The sequence below is a fragment of the Ixodes scapularis genome, unplaced genomic scaffold (genome assembly GCF_016920785.2).
Source record: "Ixodes scapularis isolate PalLabHiFi unplaced genomic scaffold, ASM1692078v2 PGA_scaffold9__187_contigs__length_104089568, whole genome shotgun sequence".
Classification (NCBI taxonomy): domain Eukaryota; kingdom Metazoa; phylum Arthropoda; class Arachnida; order Ixodida; family Ixodidae; genus Ixodes; species Ixodes scapularis.
In genome coordinates, this window is record NW_024609884.1 from 62,812,513 (window position 1) to 62,831,646 (window position 19,134).

The window sequence follows — 19,134 nt, forward strand, 5'->3', positions numbered from 1 at the left end:
AATGTTTCTTGTGTTCTTCCTTTGTCCCCTCGCCTTTCATTGCCCTCCTCTTCCCTCCCACGTTTCTAGTGCTCGCCCTTTTTCTCTTCGCCTGGAGTTGTTTTTGCCTGCACTGCACACAACTAATGACACGGAGTATAGTGCGTGCATCATGCTTTCACATTCCCACACGTAAGCAGTCTTAAGTGTCTCTGCCCAATTTTTCCTGATTGCTTACCAGCTTGGGAGAAAGCGCAAAATAAAATCGAAACTGAAACTAGTTTGTCGGCTCTCTACAAGATGACGCAACTTGTTCCTGTTCACCAAAGCCGAATTTCGGTGGTGCACAGAAACCATAGGTCATGGGTGGGTTGATGGCCTATGGGTGGGGTACGGAAGGAGTTAAGAAACAAGTGACCTAAATAGAGTCATTATTGTTTGCCAAAATTATCACGAGACTACCACTTCCGCTTTCATTTAAAACCATAACGAACATGGCTGCCGGTGTTTGTGGTGAGCAGTCCCGTGCACCGCTCTTGTTGAGCTCATCTCTTTTCATGAGTGCGAGTCGTTTTGTGTTCACCGAGATGTGTAGAGGAAGATTTCTTGAACAGAGATAGTTTACAACGGACAACTATAGCAAGTACACATCTCAGGAAGCGTTGCACGAGTGCCTTAGTCCAGTACAGTGAAGCGTAGGCGGGTGTACCACTACCTAAATTGCGTTTCAAGACGTAAATAGTGTGCAAAAAAGTTTTTTGTTCGGGGAAACTTTATTTTTTCACGTATGTGTCCCGTCTAAACAGAAAAAAAAAGACCGCATCTCCACATGGTGAATTATGATTGGGGCGAAGCTCTGGTAGTGCTGATGATACTGATTTTGTTCATAGGTAGTGCTGATGGTGCTGATTTTTAAAAATTTTTATTGCTCATAGGTAGTGCTGAGTTGCGTAGGGTTGCGTTTCGACTTAATTAGCCAATGCATGCTAAGTTTAACGCGATTATCTATGCATTTGACCGCAGCGCCCTCTCCTGTATAGACGTTGAGCGGCTACATGCAACGTTTCATCCATGACAGAAACCCCAGCTCTTGAGTTACTACCACATCTCAGAGCCCCCTACTCGTCCCGCACTCGTGGCTGAGTGGCTAAGGCGATGGACTAGAAATCCATTGGGGTCTCCCCGCACAGGTTTGAACCCTGTCGACTATGCAAACATTTTTTCTTTTTTTAAGAAGACAGACCTGCACGGATGGCAATCGATGTGAGCACGGACGCCGGACAAGGCTAGACTCTAAGGAGCTTCGCTTCTAAAAAAGAAGTTTTTTTGGAAGTTTTTATTTTTTTGAAATAGTGCGAGACAGAAAAGAATATTTTAAAGAGTCCCTTTTAGTTAATTATGCTGTTATGGTTGGTTTGAGATTTTTCGTTCGAGTCAGATTATTCTTAAGAAAGGGGAGTGGAGCACATTGGTCCCTAGCGTGGCGAGGGTTGGGACAAGTCAGAAAAACAGCGGAGTTGGGTGGGGCACAGCCGGCCCTGGGCAAGGTTTGGGGGGCAGAGGACGCAGGCTTGCCCACATGCCACAGTGAGGCCCTGTTTGCAGCACGGCGTCTGCCAGGCACTGTCCCAGCTGGTGGTGGACTACCCCGTCACGGTGTACTCCTTTGCATGGACCAGCGCCCTGGGTTCGCCCGTGTCATCATCTCTCACTTTGCGGTCTCAAGCCAGTGTCAGTTCCAGGTTAGAGGCTGTAGTTGTCACCTAAAACTACTTTTAGTTTTGCATTCATAGGCTGTCGTCGGGGGCAGGCACTTTCTGATGTGCATACTGCTACTTGTGCTCGCAGGCGATAACATAGCACCTTTCATCGCATGGGTTCCATGGCTTTACCCAATGGGGTGGCCTAATACCCGCGTCAGACGGCACCCTGAAGGCCCTTTTCATTAGAAGCTATTTTGCCAAAAGAGCTGTTGTCACATGGCCATGCCATTGACCACTGTTGATTGCTTTGTGGATGATCACTGGCAGTTAAAACTGAAACTAAAAATGATATAACAAAATTTTAAAACCCATTCGAAACATTATAAGTTTAAATTATAATTCTAGTAAGAACCTTTAAATGCATGTCATTCAATATATCTACATTTTCAAGCTTTTTTCCTGTCATAGCCATATTTCGGCTGATAACTAGGGGAAATCTTTGGGTTTGCTCGGCGGCTTGTTGGGTATACCAAATTATTGCCTGCTTGCGGAAGCCTAGAAAAGTACGGGAAATTGTATCTTCCCCTAGTCGAAGTGTTGATGTTGTATGTGCCCGTGTTTAATGTTTTGCATATCTCTAAAGTCTTTCTAAAGTGGCGGGACAAATAATGGGAGGACCTCTGGAGCACTCGGAGCAGGAACCAGGTGCTAGAAAATGTACTGCGTTGCTTGCAGTGGCGCGTGCCTCTGAACACCCGATCAGATTCCTTCCGGTGGGGTGCATTCGTAAGATATGGGTAGGAAATGCTCAAAGACGTGGCCAGGAGTGGTTAGCATACCTCGCCGTTAATCGGGAGACTCCGAGTTGGATTCCTGGCCCCGTTAAAGATCCCGTTGGACCAGTAGGGATGACGATTGATGGGCACGTCAATGGGCAGCGGTGACGCGAGCATGGTGCCTGGAATGCGCCTCCGACTGGTGCGTTTACCGCATCCTAAAAAGTGGTCTTTCGATTTCCCCCTAATGGCGTCAGAGAAGTGTTACGGTGTTGCTGGCCGCAACCTTGGTGGTGTCGCAGTAGTGGTGGTGGATGCGGCAAGCACCTGTTCCGCTGCGGGTCTCTCTTCGGCTCCACAGTCCACGGAAGCTTCGACGGCCAGGATTTGGAACGCCGCGATGTCAGCGATGCTTGCATTCTTTCACACTTTTCTCTAGAGTTTCTGCGCCCAACCACCAGGACTGCGACATCTGACAGCATGAGACTTCAGCTTTTGTGACATGATAAAAGCAATAACGAAAACGGCTTTACGTAAAGAGAATAACAATTTAATTAAACATTTCGCCTCGCATCTGGGAGGCATCTTCAGCGAGGCAAAGAGCGAAATGAGAGCAGCACTCGAGTGTTCAGTTAATTTACGCATAAAGGTTTGTGGCCTTGGCGACTTGACGCTTTTGTGACATTGTTTGTTGCCACTTGGAGACCACTTTGGATGCATTGGCAGACACTAAACGCACCTGTGGGAGACGTTCCGGGTGCTGTAGCGTAAGCGGCTGCCTCCGAGGTTTGTCTGGAGAGCCTTTGCGGTTGCAGCGGCCTGCACGAGGGCTCCACGGGCGGTGGCTTGCTGGTGCACCTCGTGGCCCTGCTGTCGCCCCTGGCCCTGGACCTGCACGTGCACCAGCACCTGCTCACCGTGGCCGGACACCTGCTCGCAGGTGGGCGCTCCCCCCAATAGTTGCATGCTCTGAAATTTATTGCCAACGTGTGGATAGGTATGAATTGCAGCAGGGTTGAAAGTTGGGTTAGTTGGTAGCAGTTCATGATAAAATAGAGAGGGCACAAAAAACAAGGACGAAAAGAGAGGACATGCGTACGAAACTCGAAAAGAGGGTATCGCGGTGTCCTGCCTAGGATCGGCATTGAGCAAGTCATGCCATCACGTTGTGAAGAAAAGTTTTCATGACCAGTTAAAGAAATTGAAAGAGGCAGGTTTTCCTTCATGGGTGCTGGAGGAAGTGTCAGGGGTTTTACTAAAACGTCTGAAGGGGCCAACAAATCGTGCACTATGAAGGAAATCTGTCAGGCCAGTGGTGCTTCCGTACCTCCACGGTGTCTTCCATAATGTAAAGAACGTCACTGTGCAGTATGACGTGCCGGTTGTTTTTAGCACACCAGAAAAATTGATGCAGTTGGGCTAGGAGGTTTAAGAAAAAGGCTGTTTTTTTATGTGGAAACAAACATGTAAATCAGTTTGTCAACTGCCGAGTCGGCGTCGTGTACTGCATTCCACTGTCTTGTGGTAAGGCCCATGTGAGCCAGACTGGACGTTGTATTAATGATAGACTGAGGGAGCACTGCAACTCTCTCCGTAACACTCTGTCTGGCCACTTAGCGGTCCAATGCAGCATGTGTGAATGTTAGAGGCTTTTATTATCGAAACTTTGGGTGATGGCTGCAAAAGTCACCCATCACTTGTTTTGACAGATGCTGAGGAAGCATCCTTATCTGCAACAGTGCCACACACATGTGAAGAAGGGGATGGTAACAAAAGGGGTTCTTTCGTTTTGTTGATTAGAACTGGTAAGGGGAGGGGGGTGGGGGCATAATTGAATGACGCATGTGCAGTTGGTGAAAGGAACTATCTTCATGTTTTCCCATGTTTTAATAAAACTTCAGTTGCGAGTAAGTGCTTGTCTGTCATATGAGTCCTTTCTTTTCGTCCTTGTTTTTTGCGCGCTTTCTATTTTATCATGTGGCTAGGTGGCGAGTTTGTTTGGTCCAATATCCGAGGAAATACCTCGGTCGTGAGTTACGAAGAAAGAAAAATATTTTCCCGCGGCTCAGTTTAGAGGGGAAAAGCGTTCCTGCGAGCCGCTGGGGCATTTTATTGTATGAAACGAGGAACGAAAGCAAGGCCAGAATTACGAGGTGTGTCCGTTAAATAAACGAGACTAGTGGCAAAAGTGTGGTTTTGTATTACACTGTGCAGGGGTTCTCAAACTGGGTTCCGCAAGCTGGTCTCATGGGTTCCGCAAGCATTGAAATTGCAGTACCCCCCCCCCCCTAGTTTAACCTTCTACGGACTGAGCCATGGATCAAGCTTTCGCACTAGTGTATTTTACATTGTGCTCCAGGTCAACCCCTCTACCCTCTCATTTTGTCTGTAGTCCTCCATTTTGTGTTATTCTGTCAGTGCAATGAACTCTTGTTCACTATCTAAAGGCCTTTATTGCCCGGTATTTTTGGTTGGCAACAAAGGGAGAGGGGGGGTTCCTTGGGACTTTTTGAGGCTTGCTGGGGTTCCCTGGGATGAAAAAGTTTGAGAACCCCTGTATTACAGTATCACAAATTAACTATTTCCCCTTCAGTATACTCCCCTATCCATACACCGTTGCGTCCAAATTTTCCATTGCTGGAAACGGTGCTTGAGGTTGTCGTGCATCAACGCCTTCTGCAGTGGTACCGCCGTTTTCTCCTTTACCTCATCCACAGTTCTTGTCTCACAATTTTTGTTTGCTCTAGCGAGCTGTGACTGTAAGAGTTAATCTGTAACGTAATAATAATCGACACTTCTGCCACTGGTCTTGTTATTTAATAGACACACTTCATACTTTCTTCACTCTCTGTGCTGTTTGTGTTAAATCAAATGTCCTAAATACCCGCAATAATGTTTTAATGTGAAAGCATTAACTGGGGGGGGGGGTCCCATGGAGTGCCGCCGGCGTTGGCTGTGACTGCGAGAAATGAACGACTATTTTGCATTAAAAGAGAGGGTGCCAGCGAACGAGCAACCGAAGAGCAACTAAGGAGAGGGTGCATACGCTCGGCAGCCCCTCTCTCCTCTCTCTTGGGTCACGTGCTAGGCGTGGCTGGAGGCCTAGAGAGGGGGCTCCTCACGCGTCCTGCACTCTGCTCTCAGCCATTTCATGCCCCGAAGGAGCGGGGCACGCTGCCCGCTGTCCTCACCCGCGGAGGAAAAAGTGCGCTGCCTGCTGTCCTCCAGGCCATGGACAGTGGGTTGCACTGCTTGTAGGAATGTGCTGCGTGTAGGAATGCTTTCCCATTCCTACACCATAAGCAGTCTTATTTGTACTCCTGTAATTTTTTCATATTGGCATGAAAAAGACCTAAGTCTGCGTTGGCTCGTAGGAATATTGTGGTTTTTAGTTGTAACTTTGGATCTAGGCAAGTGTGAGCCGTGAATATTTTTAGAAAACAAATTCCCCCCCCCCCCCCCCCCCCCCCCCCCCCCCCCCGGTGTTTGATTTAAATGATTGAATTTATTTAATTCTAGCATGGACCACGCTTGTAACATAAGCTGGCGAATCCCGAATTGCCCCATGTGAAAAAAAAAGTAGAGCTACGAATGTAACGCGAGGTTAGCTGATGCCCGTTTTTCTGGAATGGGGGCCATGCAGAGAGCTAGAGGTTTTTTCCATTAGGGCATTTCATATAACGAGAGGTCCGAACCTTCATTCCTTCTCCTGCTTAGACCAAAATTTCCTGTACTGCTCCACAACGGGAACTTGTAGCAAGAGGTTCCACTGAATTGATTGCACCAGCTTCCGACTAACAAAAAAAATGCTAATCAAAATATGGCTTTATTGTTTTTAAGTTTGTTGCTCAATTTTGGCATCTGACCGTGTACAGGGGCCTGCTTTGGGTGCCTCCAGCCGCAGGACATTGAGGCCGTGGCCAGCCAGGACGGAGAGGAGCCGTGGGCCTCGATGCGCGACCGCCACCTGGTGCCGCTGCTTGACAGGCTCTTCCAGCACGCCATGAGGTGGGTCCACCAGCTCCAGGCAATATTTGAAAACGGAATATTTAGTAAATTCGTCCGAGGGTTGCCTTCTGCTGCCTTTTTGTCCGTTGTCCCTGCATTTCCAGTTCTCTTGTCAGGAAATGCCAGAAAGCGTTTCGTCAAAATAAAGGTACTAGTTTACGGTGCGTACCACCGTAGATGTTAATGCTCAAATGATTGCGGAGGCTCGGGGTGTACCTTACGATTAATTTCGATCTCCATGGAGTCGCCGAGCAGATATTCAACAAAAGAGTTCCGTCATTTCTTTCAGCAGCTTTGTTTTGCAAAATCAGTTAAGGAGTTGGTCTAAGATAATCTCGCAAAATGTGAAAAATTGGGGGCATTTGGAAATGCACTTTGTATGCCAGACACCCTAGCCCTTGTGCTTTGGTTCTATACTTGTTTTCACCTCTACGTAAAACTGTAGTAAAAGAAGTTTGACTTCTTGCTGAGCTTTTCTTATTTCCTTCTTTATTTGATGAGTTTAGGTGCTTGTACATGCATCTAAATAAAGCAGTAGAGGCTCTGGTTCTCGGAGCCTCTACTTTCTCTTTGCAGCTTCCCCCTTCCCACGTATCTGCCTAGCACGGTGGCGTGGGCCCCTACGGGCGAATCTAATACGGCAGCATTGCCATTTTGGTTTTTCTTTCTTTGTTGGCCGACGAGCGAAACGTGCTAGTGTATCCGTCAATAAACACGTTATGCTACGGATCCACAGCCAAACTGTGTTCCTACATAGTACCATCCCCAAAAGAGGAAACCCATATGGTTTTGAATAATGTATGCTATTCAATGTTGGCTTCAAGGTGAACTCTGATATTCATATCTTTTTAAGTGTTGACTGTGACGGGTTCCCAGGTAATGAACGCTTTCCAAATTATCAGAACTTTTGACGGTGCCCATGACGACAACTTCGTGGTTTAATTGCTGTTGACTGCGAGAATCATATCATGCTGTGCCTCTTTGGAAAAAGTGCAAAGTCCAGACTGATCGATTTCTGGAATTAAAACTCATTCATGTGCCACCACAACTAATATCTCATTGCTGTTTGCCAGTTTCATGACAATGAAGACAACAAATGTTTTGGCGTGTCTCGGCAATTTGGTTGTAGCGGGATTCAAATGTATCGATATTGGATTCTCAGTAAGAAATGTGACGTTGGCACACCTCTGCAGGATACGCAAGAAAAAATGTGCTTCTACACTTGAAAGGGAGTGCAGCTCATAGGCGACTGATTGCCATTAAAAAAAATCCGCCTGGTCCGCGATTGGATCCCAAAACTCTCCCAAGTCTAGCGGAGTGCTCTACCAACTGACCTAACCAGGAGCCGTCAGTCAATAGGGCAAACAAATGTTTACAGTTCCACCAGTCTTGATCATAGTCAACCGCAAGGGTTAGGTCAGTCATTAATAATCGAAAAATAATTGAATGATTGAAAAAAAAGCATTTTCAGCGGCCACCAGTTGCCTAGAGAGCGTAAGCTGCAACCCATTTCAGGTGGAAACCAATTTCTTCTTAGGTAAACCTTCTCCAACTTGGGAACTTCCCCTCAAAACACATTATGTCAAATCATTATCGACTAATCTCGCCCTTGTAGTGGCTATGATCAAGACTGGTGGTAACTTTTAACATCCCTTTATGCTACTGACTGACATCTTCTGGTAGGCTCTGTTGGTAGTGTGCTCTGCTAGTTTCAGAGAGGTCCTGAAATTGAATCCCGGACCAGGCAGATTTTTTCAGCGGCCACTAGTTGCCTTAGAGAGTGCAAGCTGTGCTTCATTTCAGGTGGAAGCCAATTTATTAATGCGAGAGCTCTCCCGTGAAGCAAAGCCGGCGTTATCTGATGTCCGTAGCAGCAAAAAACGACACCTAAACACCTATTGGCTGAGCGAAACGGCACCTGAATTCCCATTTTGGTTGAGCGAAACGGTGCTTAAATTCCCATTGGCTGAGCAAAACGGCGCATAAATTTCCATTGGCTGAGCGAAACGGCATATAAATTCCCATTGGCTGCAAAGTGGACATGCCTCAGAAAAAGTAAAACACAAAGAAAAGCACAGCAATGCAGATGCATCGTCACGGAAGCCGTGGAGCCGGCGGGGGTGCCTTGCCTGCACCGTGGGGTAGCATAATGTCACCACCGGAGCGCCGTGTGAAAAAATTGTAGAGCCATTCCACTCTGTGAATGTGGTTGGCCAGCGAAGCTATAACGACACCTACAACGATTTACCCAATGCGACGGGGCGCACACTCTTTATTTACTTTGTAACGACATTAACAACTGCTTTATGATCAGAGTGATACACGCTAAGATTTTCCGTTCTCACTGTAGAGAGATTCTTAGCTAAAGTTAGATCACTGCACGATTCCTGAATGGTGGTTGGTTGAGTTACATCGGTGAAGCACATGAGTGCAAACTTTTTCTTTAATGAATTGGATGAACCACTTGTTTTGCGGTTTCAAAATGTCCACATTAAAGTCCCCGACAATGATTACCAGTGTGGCTTGATCCATTGACAGTGAGGAGAAGTGCGTTCGCATGAAGCACCCAATGTCAAATTTGGGTGTATTCGGTGAGATGTCGACTGTGAAAATTACGATTTTATTGCTATTTTTCACAAAACACACATCCCCGCAGTCGACTTAGTCATTATGGAGTTCATACGGCTGGACACAAGCTTCATCCCTTGCGTAGATTGCGACACCTGCCGCGTGGTTGTCATCTCGCTTCGCACACACTATTCCGCTGTATCCAGTCACTTGGCATAACGAGTCATGCGAGGGATTCGAATGACGTCAACTCATTTCCCGAGCAGCTGCAACCGCAATCTGTACCGGGAAACGCATGCTCATGCTTCGCGTTGTTCACAGGCGCCTTATCATCCATCATGCGATTTTAATGTTCGTTTTGTAATTTAATACTGTGCTCTATGCTGTGTGGCCTTGGAGTTTTTTTGTTGACAACGAAACAAAGGAAACCATGGTGGGGTAGAGGTATATAGCTTCGCTGTAAAAGGAAAACATCGTGCACTGCTTGTAGGAATGCGCTGAGTGTAGGAATGCTTTCGAATTCCTTCATGTAAGCAGTCTTAAGTGTCTTCTATATCGTAAATATTTTCGTAAAAATATCGTAAATATTTTCCACCTTGGGGACTTCCCCTAAAAATGCATTAGTATATCAAACCTCTAGAGGATGAGAATTGAAGCGGAAGGGGCAGGGCGGCCAGGCTTTTTGACGGGGAGAGGCTAGCGCCTCCAGTGGGAGGCGTCTCATTAGAGCGAGATGTTTAAAACGCGAGCAGAACACAGCAGGTCGGTGCTGTCGAGAGAAAGAGAGTGACAGAGAAAGAAAGCAGATAAAAGGCGAGGCATGTTTGTTGTGCCACTATGAGTCTAGGCTGTACGAGCGCAACTTTATTTCATACAATGCACAATGCTGGTCCAATATTTTTTGCCGCCTCTTTGCGTTTATTAAAACCTCGCATGGGGACCACCAATGTCTGCTGCCATGCCCCACAGTAGCGAGGCGGCCGAAATGTGCGGGAATATGGTCTCTCGATTCGTTCCGTAAACTCCCTGGACATAGCAGCTAGGCATGGACGGAGAAGGTGCCCCAAGGCATCTCTGATATCACATACGCATAGTCATTGATATACTAATTTGTCATGGCACCTCATTATTAGGCTATTTCATGTTTCTTTTTTTTTATATCATTATACTCTATCTTGAATGCTTTTTCAATTTTTGTGTCGCCTTGGTCAATCTACTTCGTGGACCTGTTTTTACCGCTCCACTGAGAATACATTACTTCAGCGATTTTGGACACTTGTGTGTTTTGTGTCCACGAATGGCTTGGTATGCTATAAGTGTTTCTACTGTGTCTCTGTTTTTAATGCAAAAGTATTATATGCCCCATTACACGAAAATCTGGCGGCGTCGTGACCGAGCGATGTTACCAAAAAAAAATTAAAACCGTTTACAACTTCCTGTAACGCCGGATTAGAGCGCAGCTCTTGAGGAGGAGGATGGAAGGGTACTGAGGGATAGGATGGAAGGGTACTGAGGGATAGGTGACTCCCTGAGGTCCTGTGACCTCAGGGGGGGGTCACGTGAGCTCAGGGGGTCACGTGAGCTCAGGGGGGTCACGTGACATGAGGGGGTCACGTGGCCTTGGGGGTAACCCTCATGACACTCGTGAGGGTAACGCTTGTGAGAGTAACCATCGTGACCCTTGTGGAGGTAACCCTCGTGACCCTTGTGAGGGTAACTCTCGTGACCCTCGTGAGGGTAACTCTCGTGACCCTCGTGAGGGTAACTCTCGTGACCCTCGTGAGATAACTCTTTTGAAGGCAACTAACCCTCGTAACGGTTACGAGGGTTATGACGGTAACCCTCATGATCCTTGTCAGGGTAACCCTCGTGAGAGTAACCCTCGTAACCCTCACGAGGGTTTACGAGGGTTACGCGCGGTTACGCTGACGGCGACAGCGACGCCGCTCAAGCCGGAAACGGGCACCTCAGAGCTGCGCTCTAAAATGGCCGACGACGCAAAGAGTAAAAACACGTCAAAAATGCTCGGATTGGCATCAAATTTCTCAGGGAGGTTCCTGTAAACGAAATAAATTAATGGCTTTGCAAAAAAAATTTTGTACATTTCGGTCTGGGTGCGAATCGAACCCAGGCCTCCGGGGTGCGAGATGAGCATGCTTCACCGACGTTACGGCGGCTCCACGGTTCTGGCTGACTAGAGGTGTGCCTAGTGCATGCTTCATTGTACTCTGGCCAACATATATGCAAACACACACACCGAATCAGCAGAAAGAACTTTAATGCATGTCAAAAACATCAATCGAAAACATTTCACCAAAGGGACTATAATGCTTTTGCATTCCCACACTTAAGCAGTTTTAAGTCTCTCTGCCGAATTTTTTTTTTTTTTTTCAGTTGAATGTGAAATTTGCTAGTGTTACCATTGCACTATATTTAGTCGTATCATTTCTTCTTTTTTTTCTGTTTGCGCATGAATCAGTTTTATTATTTTATGTTTTACATTTCTTTTAATCTTGTGCTGTTTCCATCCTTTTTGCATGTTTGAGTCGATGTTGAGTGCTCCTTTCTTCAGGCTTCTGCTGACTCATGTAATCTTATCAACTTTGGTATGTCTAGTATTGTGAACTGTTGACAAATGCTTTAGAATCTTGCTGCTTTGTTCATGCTGCTATACTTCGAATTGTATAAAGAGTAGGGGCTCCGTCTGGCAGAAATTCCTTTTGTCCCTACCTCCTATCCTGCGATGCCGAAGAGAATCCAAATAGAGAAAGAAAGAAAGCCTGGTGCTCTGTGGATGCAGGCTCCTGAACGTGTTTGCCCACATCCTGGAGGAGCAGGCGGTCCCCACACGAGGGGGGCTCGGCCTGTCGGGGAGCCCCGCCCTGAGCCCCATCCGACGCCGGAGCAGAGGCCGTGAGGATGCTCCAGCCAGCACCGGCAACACAGCCAAGGCGGCCACGGGGAAGCCTGCTTCGGGTACACCTGCTTGTCGTGCTTGCCCGGCCACGTGGATCCCGCACCACCTTTGCGGGAATGAAGCTTCTGCTCTCCCATGCAGCTTGCTTGGGACCAATCGCCGAGGCTTACGGAAAAACGCCGGCTGATGAGGAGGCACTGGTTGCATCTGCACCTCGGTGCTCGATGTCTTTGTGTGGGTCGCGTTTCTAAGTCCGTACGTTGCCTCGTCGGTCGCCGGTCTTCCTGCATAGATCTCGATGGGGGGCACGCACAAAATAACCCTGTTCCAAACCCCTGCAATACCTCTTCATCTTTGAAGTTCCCGACTCGCTACTCGTGCCCACCCCCCTTACCAATTTTGCGGGCTCTTACGCTCTACAGTTGTTATTGCATGACCGCTCAAGTCCAGATACCTCTGTCTCTTTGTTTATTGTTTGGGGTCACGGTGTTTGACGGGTGACTTCTGCCTGCCAGATAAGGTCATTCAACCGAAAAATGTTAAGGAGACTTCCAGAACAACCGAGTTCAAAAGAACAGCCGTAGGAGGCCTGATACTGGTGAATACATGCATTAATGGAATTTGCGATGATAAAAATCAAATGTTTAAAGGGATGCTGAACTGGAATTTGGAGCTCACGAAACAAAGCTGGAGCGATAGGTAAGACGCTTTAAAATCCACAAACACCACTCATACAGCAATATCTCTAACGGATGACTGTAATTTTGAAAAAGAAGGGCGCGATTAAACATGTCTGACGAGGCTGACGAGACATGTGACATCGCAATTCTCATTCCCTCTCCTCCGCACTTCGTCTCCGCGAACAGGTGAACCGAAGCAAGAAGGAGAGAAGTGAGGCCGCTTCCCCTCATTCTCAACTGTTTGAAAAGAATTGTGACGTCACATTCCTCGCTTGATCGCGTCCTTCTTTTCTGAAAATACGGCTATCCTTTTGAGATATCGATGTATGAGTGATTCTTTGGAGTTCGTAGCGTCCCGTTCATCGCTTCTGCGGCCATATTTTGCGATATCCAAATTACGGCTCGGCATCCCTTAAGCATCCAATAGTTGCGATGGAACCATTAACAATGCCTTGGGGAAGTTGATCCTAATATTTACGCGTTGATAGAGCTTATCGAGCAAGACAAGGTCACAGCTCGAGTTTCAACGGCAAACTCCACCTTCCTGAAGCTGGTATGACACGTTTATGGAATCTAAGATGTGCAAATTATTTTATGTATAGTTCTGGGGAAACAAAGATGTAACAATCTTGGAATGTTGGGAAGCATCAAACTGAATCAGAATCAGAGTGAAAAGGAATGCATCTTCATTAGGAAGAAAAGCAGCGAGGGAGGTTAACGGGACGGCAGTAAAAGCGTTCGGCGGGCATTGGTTACGGGGATTTTTCGGTGAGCTTTTTCATTCGCTGGCCCCTGCGTTTGGCCAACTAGGGAATTGTGTTGCGTCTCAATGATTCTGCCCCAGTTTGCTCTGTGGTAAAGCAAGCTTATGGTCCTTGTGTGTGAGATTCCCAATGCATGTCCACCCGGCGAGAAAAATGGGGAAGCATATTGGGCGGCTAATCTTTCAAGGCACGATGCTTCAATTACCGTATTTACTCGCATAATGAACACTCTTTTTTTTTTTCTAAAAAATTGACGCATATTTGGATGCGGGCGGAGTAAAATTTTACACGGAGTAAAATTTTTGCATTTACACACTTCGTGCAAATGTCATTTTAGGTGCCAATATGACACTGTAGGGTACTGTGGCACATCTCGACTGTTGGAGGTGCACCCATGGCTAGTTGGGGGCGTGCCACATTAACCATGCTCTATAAATTGCTAACCTTTCTTAGGGCGCTTTCGGCGTGCCTTTTGCTGAAGAAAAAGCGCCCTACGAAGCTCACGTAGCATGGAGAGCAACGCGACCGTTCTTAGGTGTAACCACTTTCACGATATCACTGTCCGAAAGCGGATCACAGACGATGGCATGTTTGTTGACATCAATGCATCCGATGGACGAAGCACTTCCGGGGCTGGGCAGTTCCTCGACCACAGCTTTGCTAGGCGTGTGCACCGCTCGGTTTTACGGTTGATCACTTTCGCAACTATGCACTTGCAGCCATTGCGAGAGCGGCTTGTCTTGGCTTGACTTGGCCTGATTGATAGGTTGCAAAAGAAAATTGGCTTGGGGGGTTGGTGGCTAGCTAAGTTGGACGCAATTCGAGACTCGTGGAGCCGAAAATTGGGTGTGCATTTATTATGTGAGGGAAAAGAAAAAGTCTAAATATTGTACCCGTTGTGGGGGCACCCTCTACAACGGGTACAATATTTGGATTTTTTCTTTTCCCTCGCATAATAAATGCACACCCAATTTTCGGCTCCACGAGTCTCGAATTGCGTCCAACTTAGCTAGCCACCAAGCCTTCCAAGCCAATTTTCTTTTTCCAATCAAGCAATCAGGCCAAGTCAAGCCAAGCCAAGCTGCTCTCGTAATGGCTGCAAGTGCATAGTTGCGAGTGCGTTCATTATGCAAGTGTGTTTATTATGCAAGTGCGTTCATTATGCGAGTAAATACGGTACCCTTTCAGGTGTCCCTTAAAGACACATGCAAAGGAAAAAAACTTTTTTTTTTTAAACAGGCTAGATGAAAAAAGAATATTATAAAACAAATTTACAACGAAGAAAAAAAAAATTAGAGCTATCTTTACGGCGCAAAATGAATTTGTAGTTGGCGCCCGCGGAAGCCGCCGCTAATCACGTGGTAGGCCCGCGCGCCGCCGCGCTGCGTCGCCACCGTCGTAAAATCGCGCCGCCGCCGCGCTGCGTCGCCACCGCCGTAAAGTCACGCCGCCGCCGCACGCTGAGCGTTGCACGATGCCGCTTCAACGCGTTTCTACATGCCGCCGTCGCCGCCACCGCACAAGTTCGTCTGCTTTGGGGCGCCGCCGCCAACATCTGACCGGCGCACAGGTCTATCACGTCTGCTTGCGCTTTTTCTGGAGTTTCCTTTGAGCTCTAAAAGTTACTTATTAATCTTAGTTTTTTTTGTTACACTTCAAACAAAGATGAATAAGTTACTTTTAGAAGCCATAGGAAGCTTCCGAAAGAGCGCAAGCACCACGTGACAAATAAGGGCCAGTCACATGATAAATAAGGGCCACTTTTCCACGGCGCCCATGGGCGCCAACTACAAATTTGTATGGCGCCGTAAATATAGCTCTAAAAATTTTTTTCCTTCGTTGTAAAATCGTTTGACGACATCCTTTTTCCATCTAAGCTGTTTAAAAAAATGTTTTTTTTCTTTGCATGTGTCCTTTAAGAGCAGGTGTGGCAGCTCGTCATAGGTCAGTCGAAAAATTTCAACTTACCTGTATACTTTGTGCGAAGCTGATCGACACAGAGTGGGTCATGTGTCTGTGTCCACATCTCCGATTAGCCCAAAAGCCAAATGGGCAAAACAGGCAAAATAGATTCAAACGGGTGGATAGAAACGCACAGTGTATTCTGCTTCTGTCGCCTTTATGCGAAGTATCGAAGTAAGTTTTACTATTAGCGATCACGTGCCCTTACTGCCAAGAGTGGCAGTGGAGAAGAGTGTTAGCAACACAAAAGACACAATGGCACCAGTAAACAAGAAATATATTATACTCGCTTCTCACAGTTCTTCATTTCTCGTGTGTTTACTGCATGTTTTGCTATGTTGGGTTGCTGAAAAGTAGTCGGCTGAATCTCGTTAAAGGCACAGCTAGCATTTTTGTCTAATCTAGCCAATTTGCAATCCCTTCTTTTTGATATGGTGGCATATCAGCTGGAGTGAGTCCTCTCGGATATTACACGAATTTGATGGGGTGGGCGGCGTTTTAGTAGTTTCCTGTCGCAGACATTTAACCGGAAAAGTGAGATGGCCATCTTTTGGGAATGTGCAGGCACGTTTGGGACTTTTACTGTAGTATCCAGTGAATATGGTGGAGTCAGTTTTGTGGTCCTATCAGTGTTCCTCAGTTAAGCCATGTGAGATTGGTGCCCACTCATGGTTGACTTGTATATTCTAGTGTTAAACACTGAAGTTGACTCCATTTTTTTTTTTCTGGAGGTTTGTAAAAGTACGGAGAAAAAGCAAGGTAGTCTGACATATGTCTCTGAATCATATACAATACTGTGTACAACACTTAGTAGTAGCAGTGTCCTATATTAAATAGCCATATTAAAATGTGTATATGTGGAAACATTGACATTCTTGTTGAACCCACGAAACAGGACAATCTAAACTGCACTCTTTTTGCGATCGGTTAATAGTTATAAAATGTTCTTTTCAAAAACTTGGGACTGAAAAAAAAAAAAAATAAAAGAAGATGATTTTTACTGTATGGTCGAAGCGTACGCTGACATAATAATCGAAGCAAGCGATAAGAATGATATGACAATATTGCAGGATGATTATCATAGCATGAATGTGTCATAAGAACATTGTAAACCAAGTAAAAAAAGGAAAATATGCATAAACGAATGTGCGGTAAGAAGAAGCCCTAAACATGATATAAAAAGGGAGCAAACAAAGAGGATCAACTACTTGGAGTTGTGCAGCAGAAAGCCTATTTGATTGGCAGTCCAAGAACCCAGTGTGAGGGTACAAGTGCCCGACCCCCCTTCCTTGCAGAAGTGGCCAGCAAGACGCCTGTGGGACTGGGCCACTTTGCTTCCCTGCCGCAGTACCTCAAGCTCTACGAGGTCCTCAAGGCAGCCCATTCCAACTACAAGGTTTTCTTGACCTTCGAGCCTCTTCCTCTTTGATGCCAGAGATTAGTTTTAGCGGGCTAGGTTCACGCTAGAAATCTTTTCCCCTTTGGTCTTCTGTCTTTTTTTATGGCCTCTTTCTGCCTCAAAGTGAAGGCTCATATTTCCTGCTGAGAACAATGTTTTCACTGTCCCTCTAAGCAAGCACTCAACTCACTCTACTTAAGGACACAACAAAAACACTAAAAACACAACAAAAACACAGTGATGGAAGCGCTGCTCCATTTGTGCTAAATTGCACCATGAATGAAAGTCTTACTTCGCGGTCCAAAATGCCATTTTTGCGAAGAATTGTGCACCACCTGCGCCAAAACAAGCCTTAAAAAAAAATTAATTATAGTTGGCTTAAATAGTCAGGGTAGAAGGAAAGGAAATGGTACAAATATGTATTTCATTGTGCTTTGAATCAAAGTGAAATGAGGTATATAAAGATTGCTTATCAACCGCTCTGGCCACATCATCGTCTGAACTTCCAGACGATATCGGCAATGTGGGAAGCTTAAAGTCGCGAGAAAAGATTAGTAGAATTCTGGTATGGTGGCTACTGTTATAAGATGAAACCAGGGTTTTTTACTCCTGACAAGATTACTTGATTATCATGCCTGCCACGTGCCTCCACGCCGTGGCTAGAGTATACCGTGGCACTTGCGCTATTCACGTCATCCCTCGTCACTTTGCACCGTGTTGTGTCTGTCGAGCTTCACCGTTTCGCACAAGTGTGCTAGGAGGAAGGATTAACATGGGGGAGTGCCTGGGTTAGTGCGATGGGCTTGGAAATTATGCTCACTACCATTACAGGTCAGCCTCCTTTAGTCGTGGTTGTAGGTTAATTGAATTTTAAAAATCTGTGCCAAGGAAGAGAAAAAAATATGCGGATTTATATTTGAAAATCGTAAAATCTCGTAAGAACGCCCACCCAAAATGAAGAGATAAGTGGTGAAATACCGTATTTACTCGCAGAATGAACGCACTTTTTTTTCCGAAAAATCAATTCAAAGTTAGGGGGGGCGATCATTACGCGAAGTAAAATTTTTGCGTCCGTATTTACTCGCACAATGAACGGACCTTTTATCCTGAAAAATCGAAGTAACTTCTTATCTCTTTTAGCGCGGCGCCCGACCCCGTAACGAAACTAAGCTGTGCAAAAAAAAAAACTCCTGTTTTCTTTTTCTTTTAAATCCTTGTTCTTTTTTTTTTTTTGCCGTCTTTCGCAAGCTGTTTTGTTTGCTTAGCGAGGGCTCTCCGCTTATCTTTCTCATCTCCTTGCGCGCGGCGCTCGACCGCACGACCCCCCCTAACCAAACTACGCTGTGCAAAAAAAAAAAGCTTTTTTTTTCTTCTTAGTTCTGTGGGTTTTTTTCTTTTTGCCGCCTTTCGCAAGCTGTTTCGTTTCCTTGGAGGGCTTCTCCGCTCCTCTTTCTCACCTCCTTGCGCGCGGCGCGCGACCCGCCGTAACCAAACTGCGCTGTGCGAAAAAAAAAAAAGTTTTTCTTTGTTTTCGTTTTCTCTTAATTCCGTGGCTTTTTTTTTTTTTTTGCCGCCTTTCGCAAGCTGTTTTGTTCGCTTAGAGCGCTTCTCCGCTTCTCTTTCTTGCCTCCTTGCGCGCGGCGGCGCGCAAAGCCAAAGTCCAGACTAATCCAGACAGCGCTGTGCAAAAAAAAAAAAAAAAAAGCTCCTCTCCATGTTTTTTTTTCTTGCTTCCGTTGGATCTTTTCGCATTTTCTTAACGCCTTTTGCAAGGCGTTTTGTTCGCCCATTCTGCCCATGCATTCGCGACCTCGCTGCACCAGGATAAAAAGAATGCGTTCATTTCGCGCGTGTGGGGGGAGGGGGTCAAAATTTTGACATCCGAGTTGGGGGTGCGTTTATTACGCGAGTGAAAAAAAAAGTCGAAATTTTGAGAGCCGACTTGGGGGGTGCGTTCATTACGCGAGTGCGTTCATTGTGCGAGTAAATACGGTACATGGGGGTGGGCTATCTTTGGGGATGCCACAGCAAAACTTGATCAAAAATTAATGATAAGCACCGGGACACCCGCTACAAACCATGTAAGGCGGGAACTGATATCGCGGACGCAGCAGATTCAAGTTTCATGGTGCAATAAGGACGTGGGAACTTGCTACAGTCTTGCCTGTCACGGAAACCGATATCGCGCACGCAGATTGTGGACAAAAACGCGGGAATATGCTACAAACTCGCCTGTCACGGAAACAAATACCGCAGATCGCGGACGCAACAGAATCGCATTTCGTGATGCAATATACACGCGGGAACAACTCACGCGTGTTACAGCTAAGAATCAATATCGCATGCGCAGATCGTGGACAAAAACACGAGAATCTGCT

At 46.3% G+C, this 19,134-nt stretch overlaps 1 protein-coding gene across 2 annotated transcripts in view; it reads left to right on the forward strand.

Moving 5' to 3' along the window:
- Positions 1 to 19,134, forward strand: part of LOC8038527 (huntingtin) — a 209,288-nt gene that overhangs the window by 53,699 nt on the left and 136,455 nt on the right. For both annotated transcript variants that reach the window (XM_040504714.1, XM_029978929.3), the window contains exons 17-21: positions 1,585 to 1,721; positions 3,274 to 3,398; positions 6,334 to 6,466; positions 11,835 to 12,010; positions 16,653 to 16,753. In XM_040504714.1, the coding sequence (XP_040360648.1) occupies positions 1,585 to 1,721; positions 3,274 to 3,398; positions 6,334 to 6,466; positions 11,835 to 12,010; positions 16,653 to 16,753 (672 nt within the window). The remainder of the gene's footprint in view (positions 1 to 1,584; positions 1,722 to 3,273; positions 3,399 to 6,333; positions 6,467 to 11,834; positions 12,011 to 16,652; positions 16,754 to 19,134) is intronic.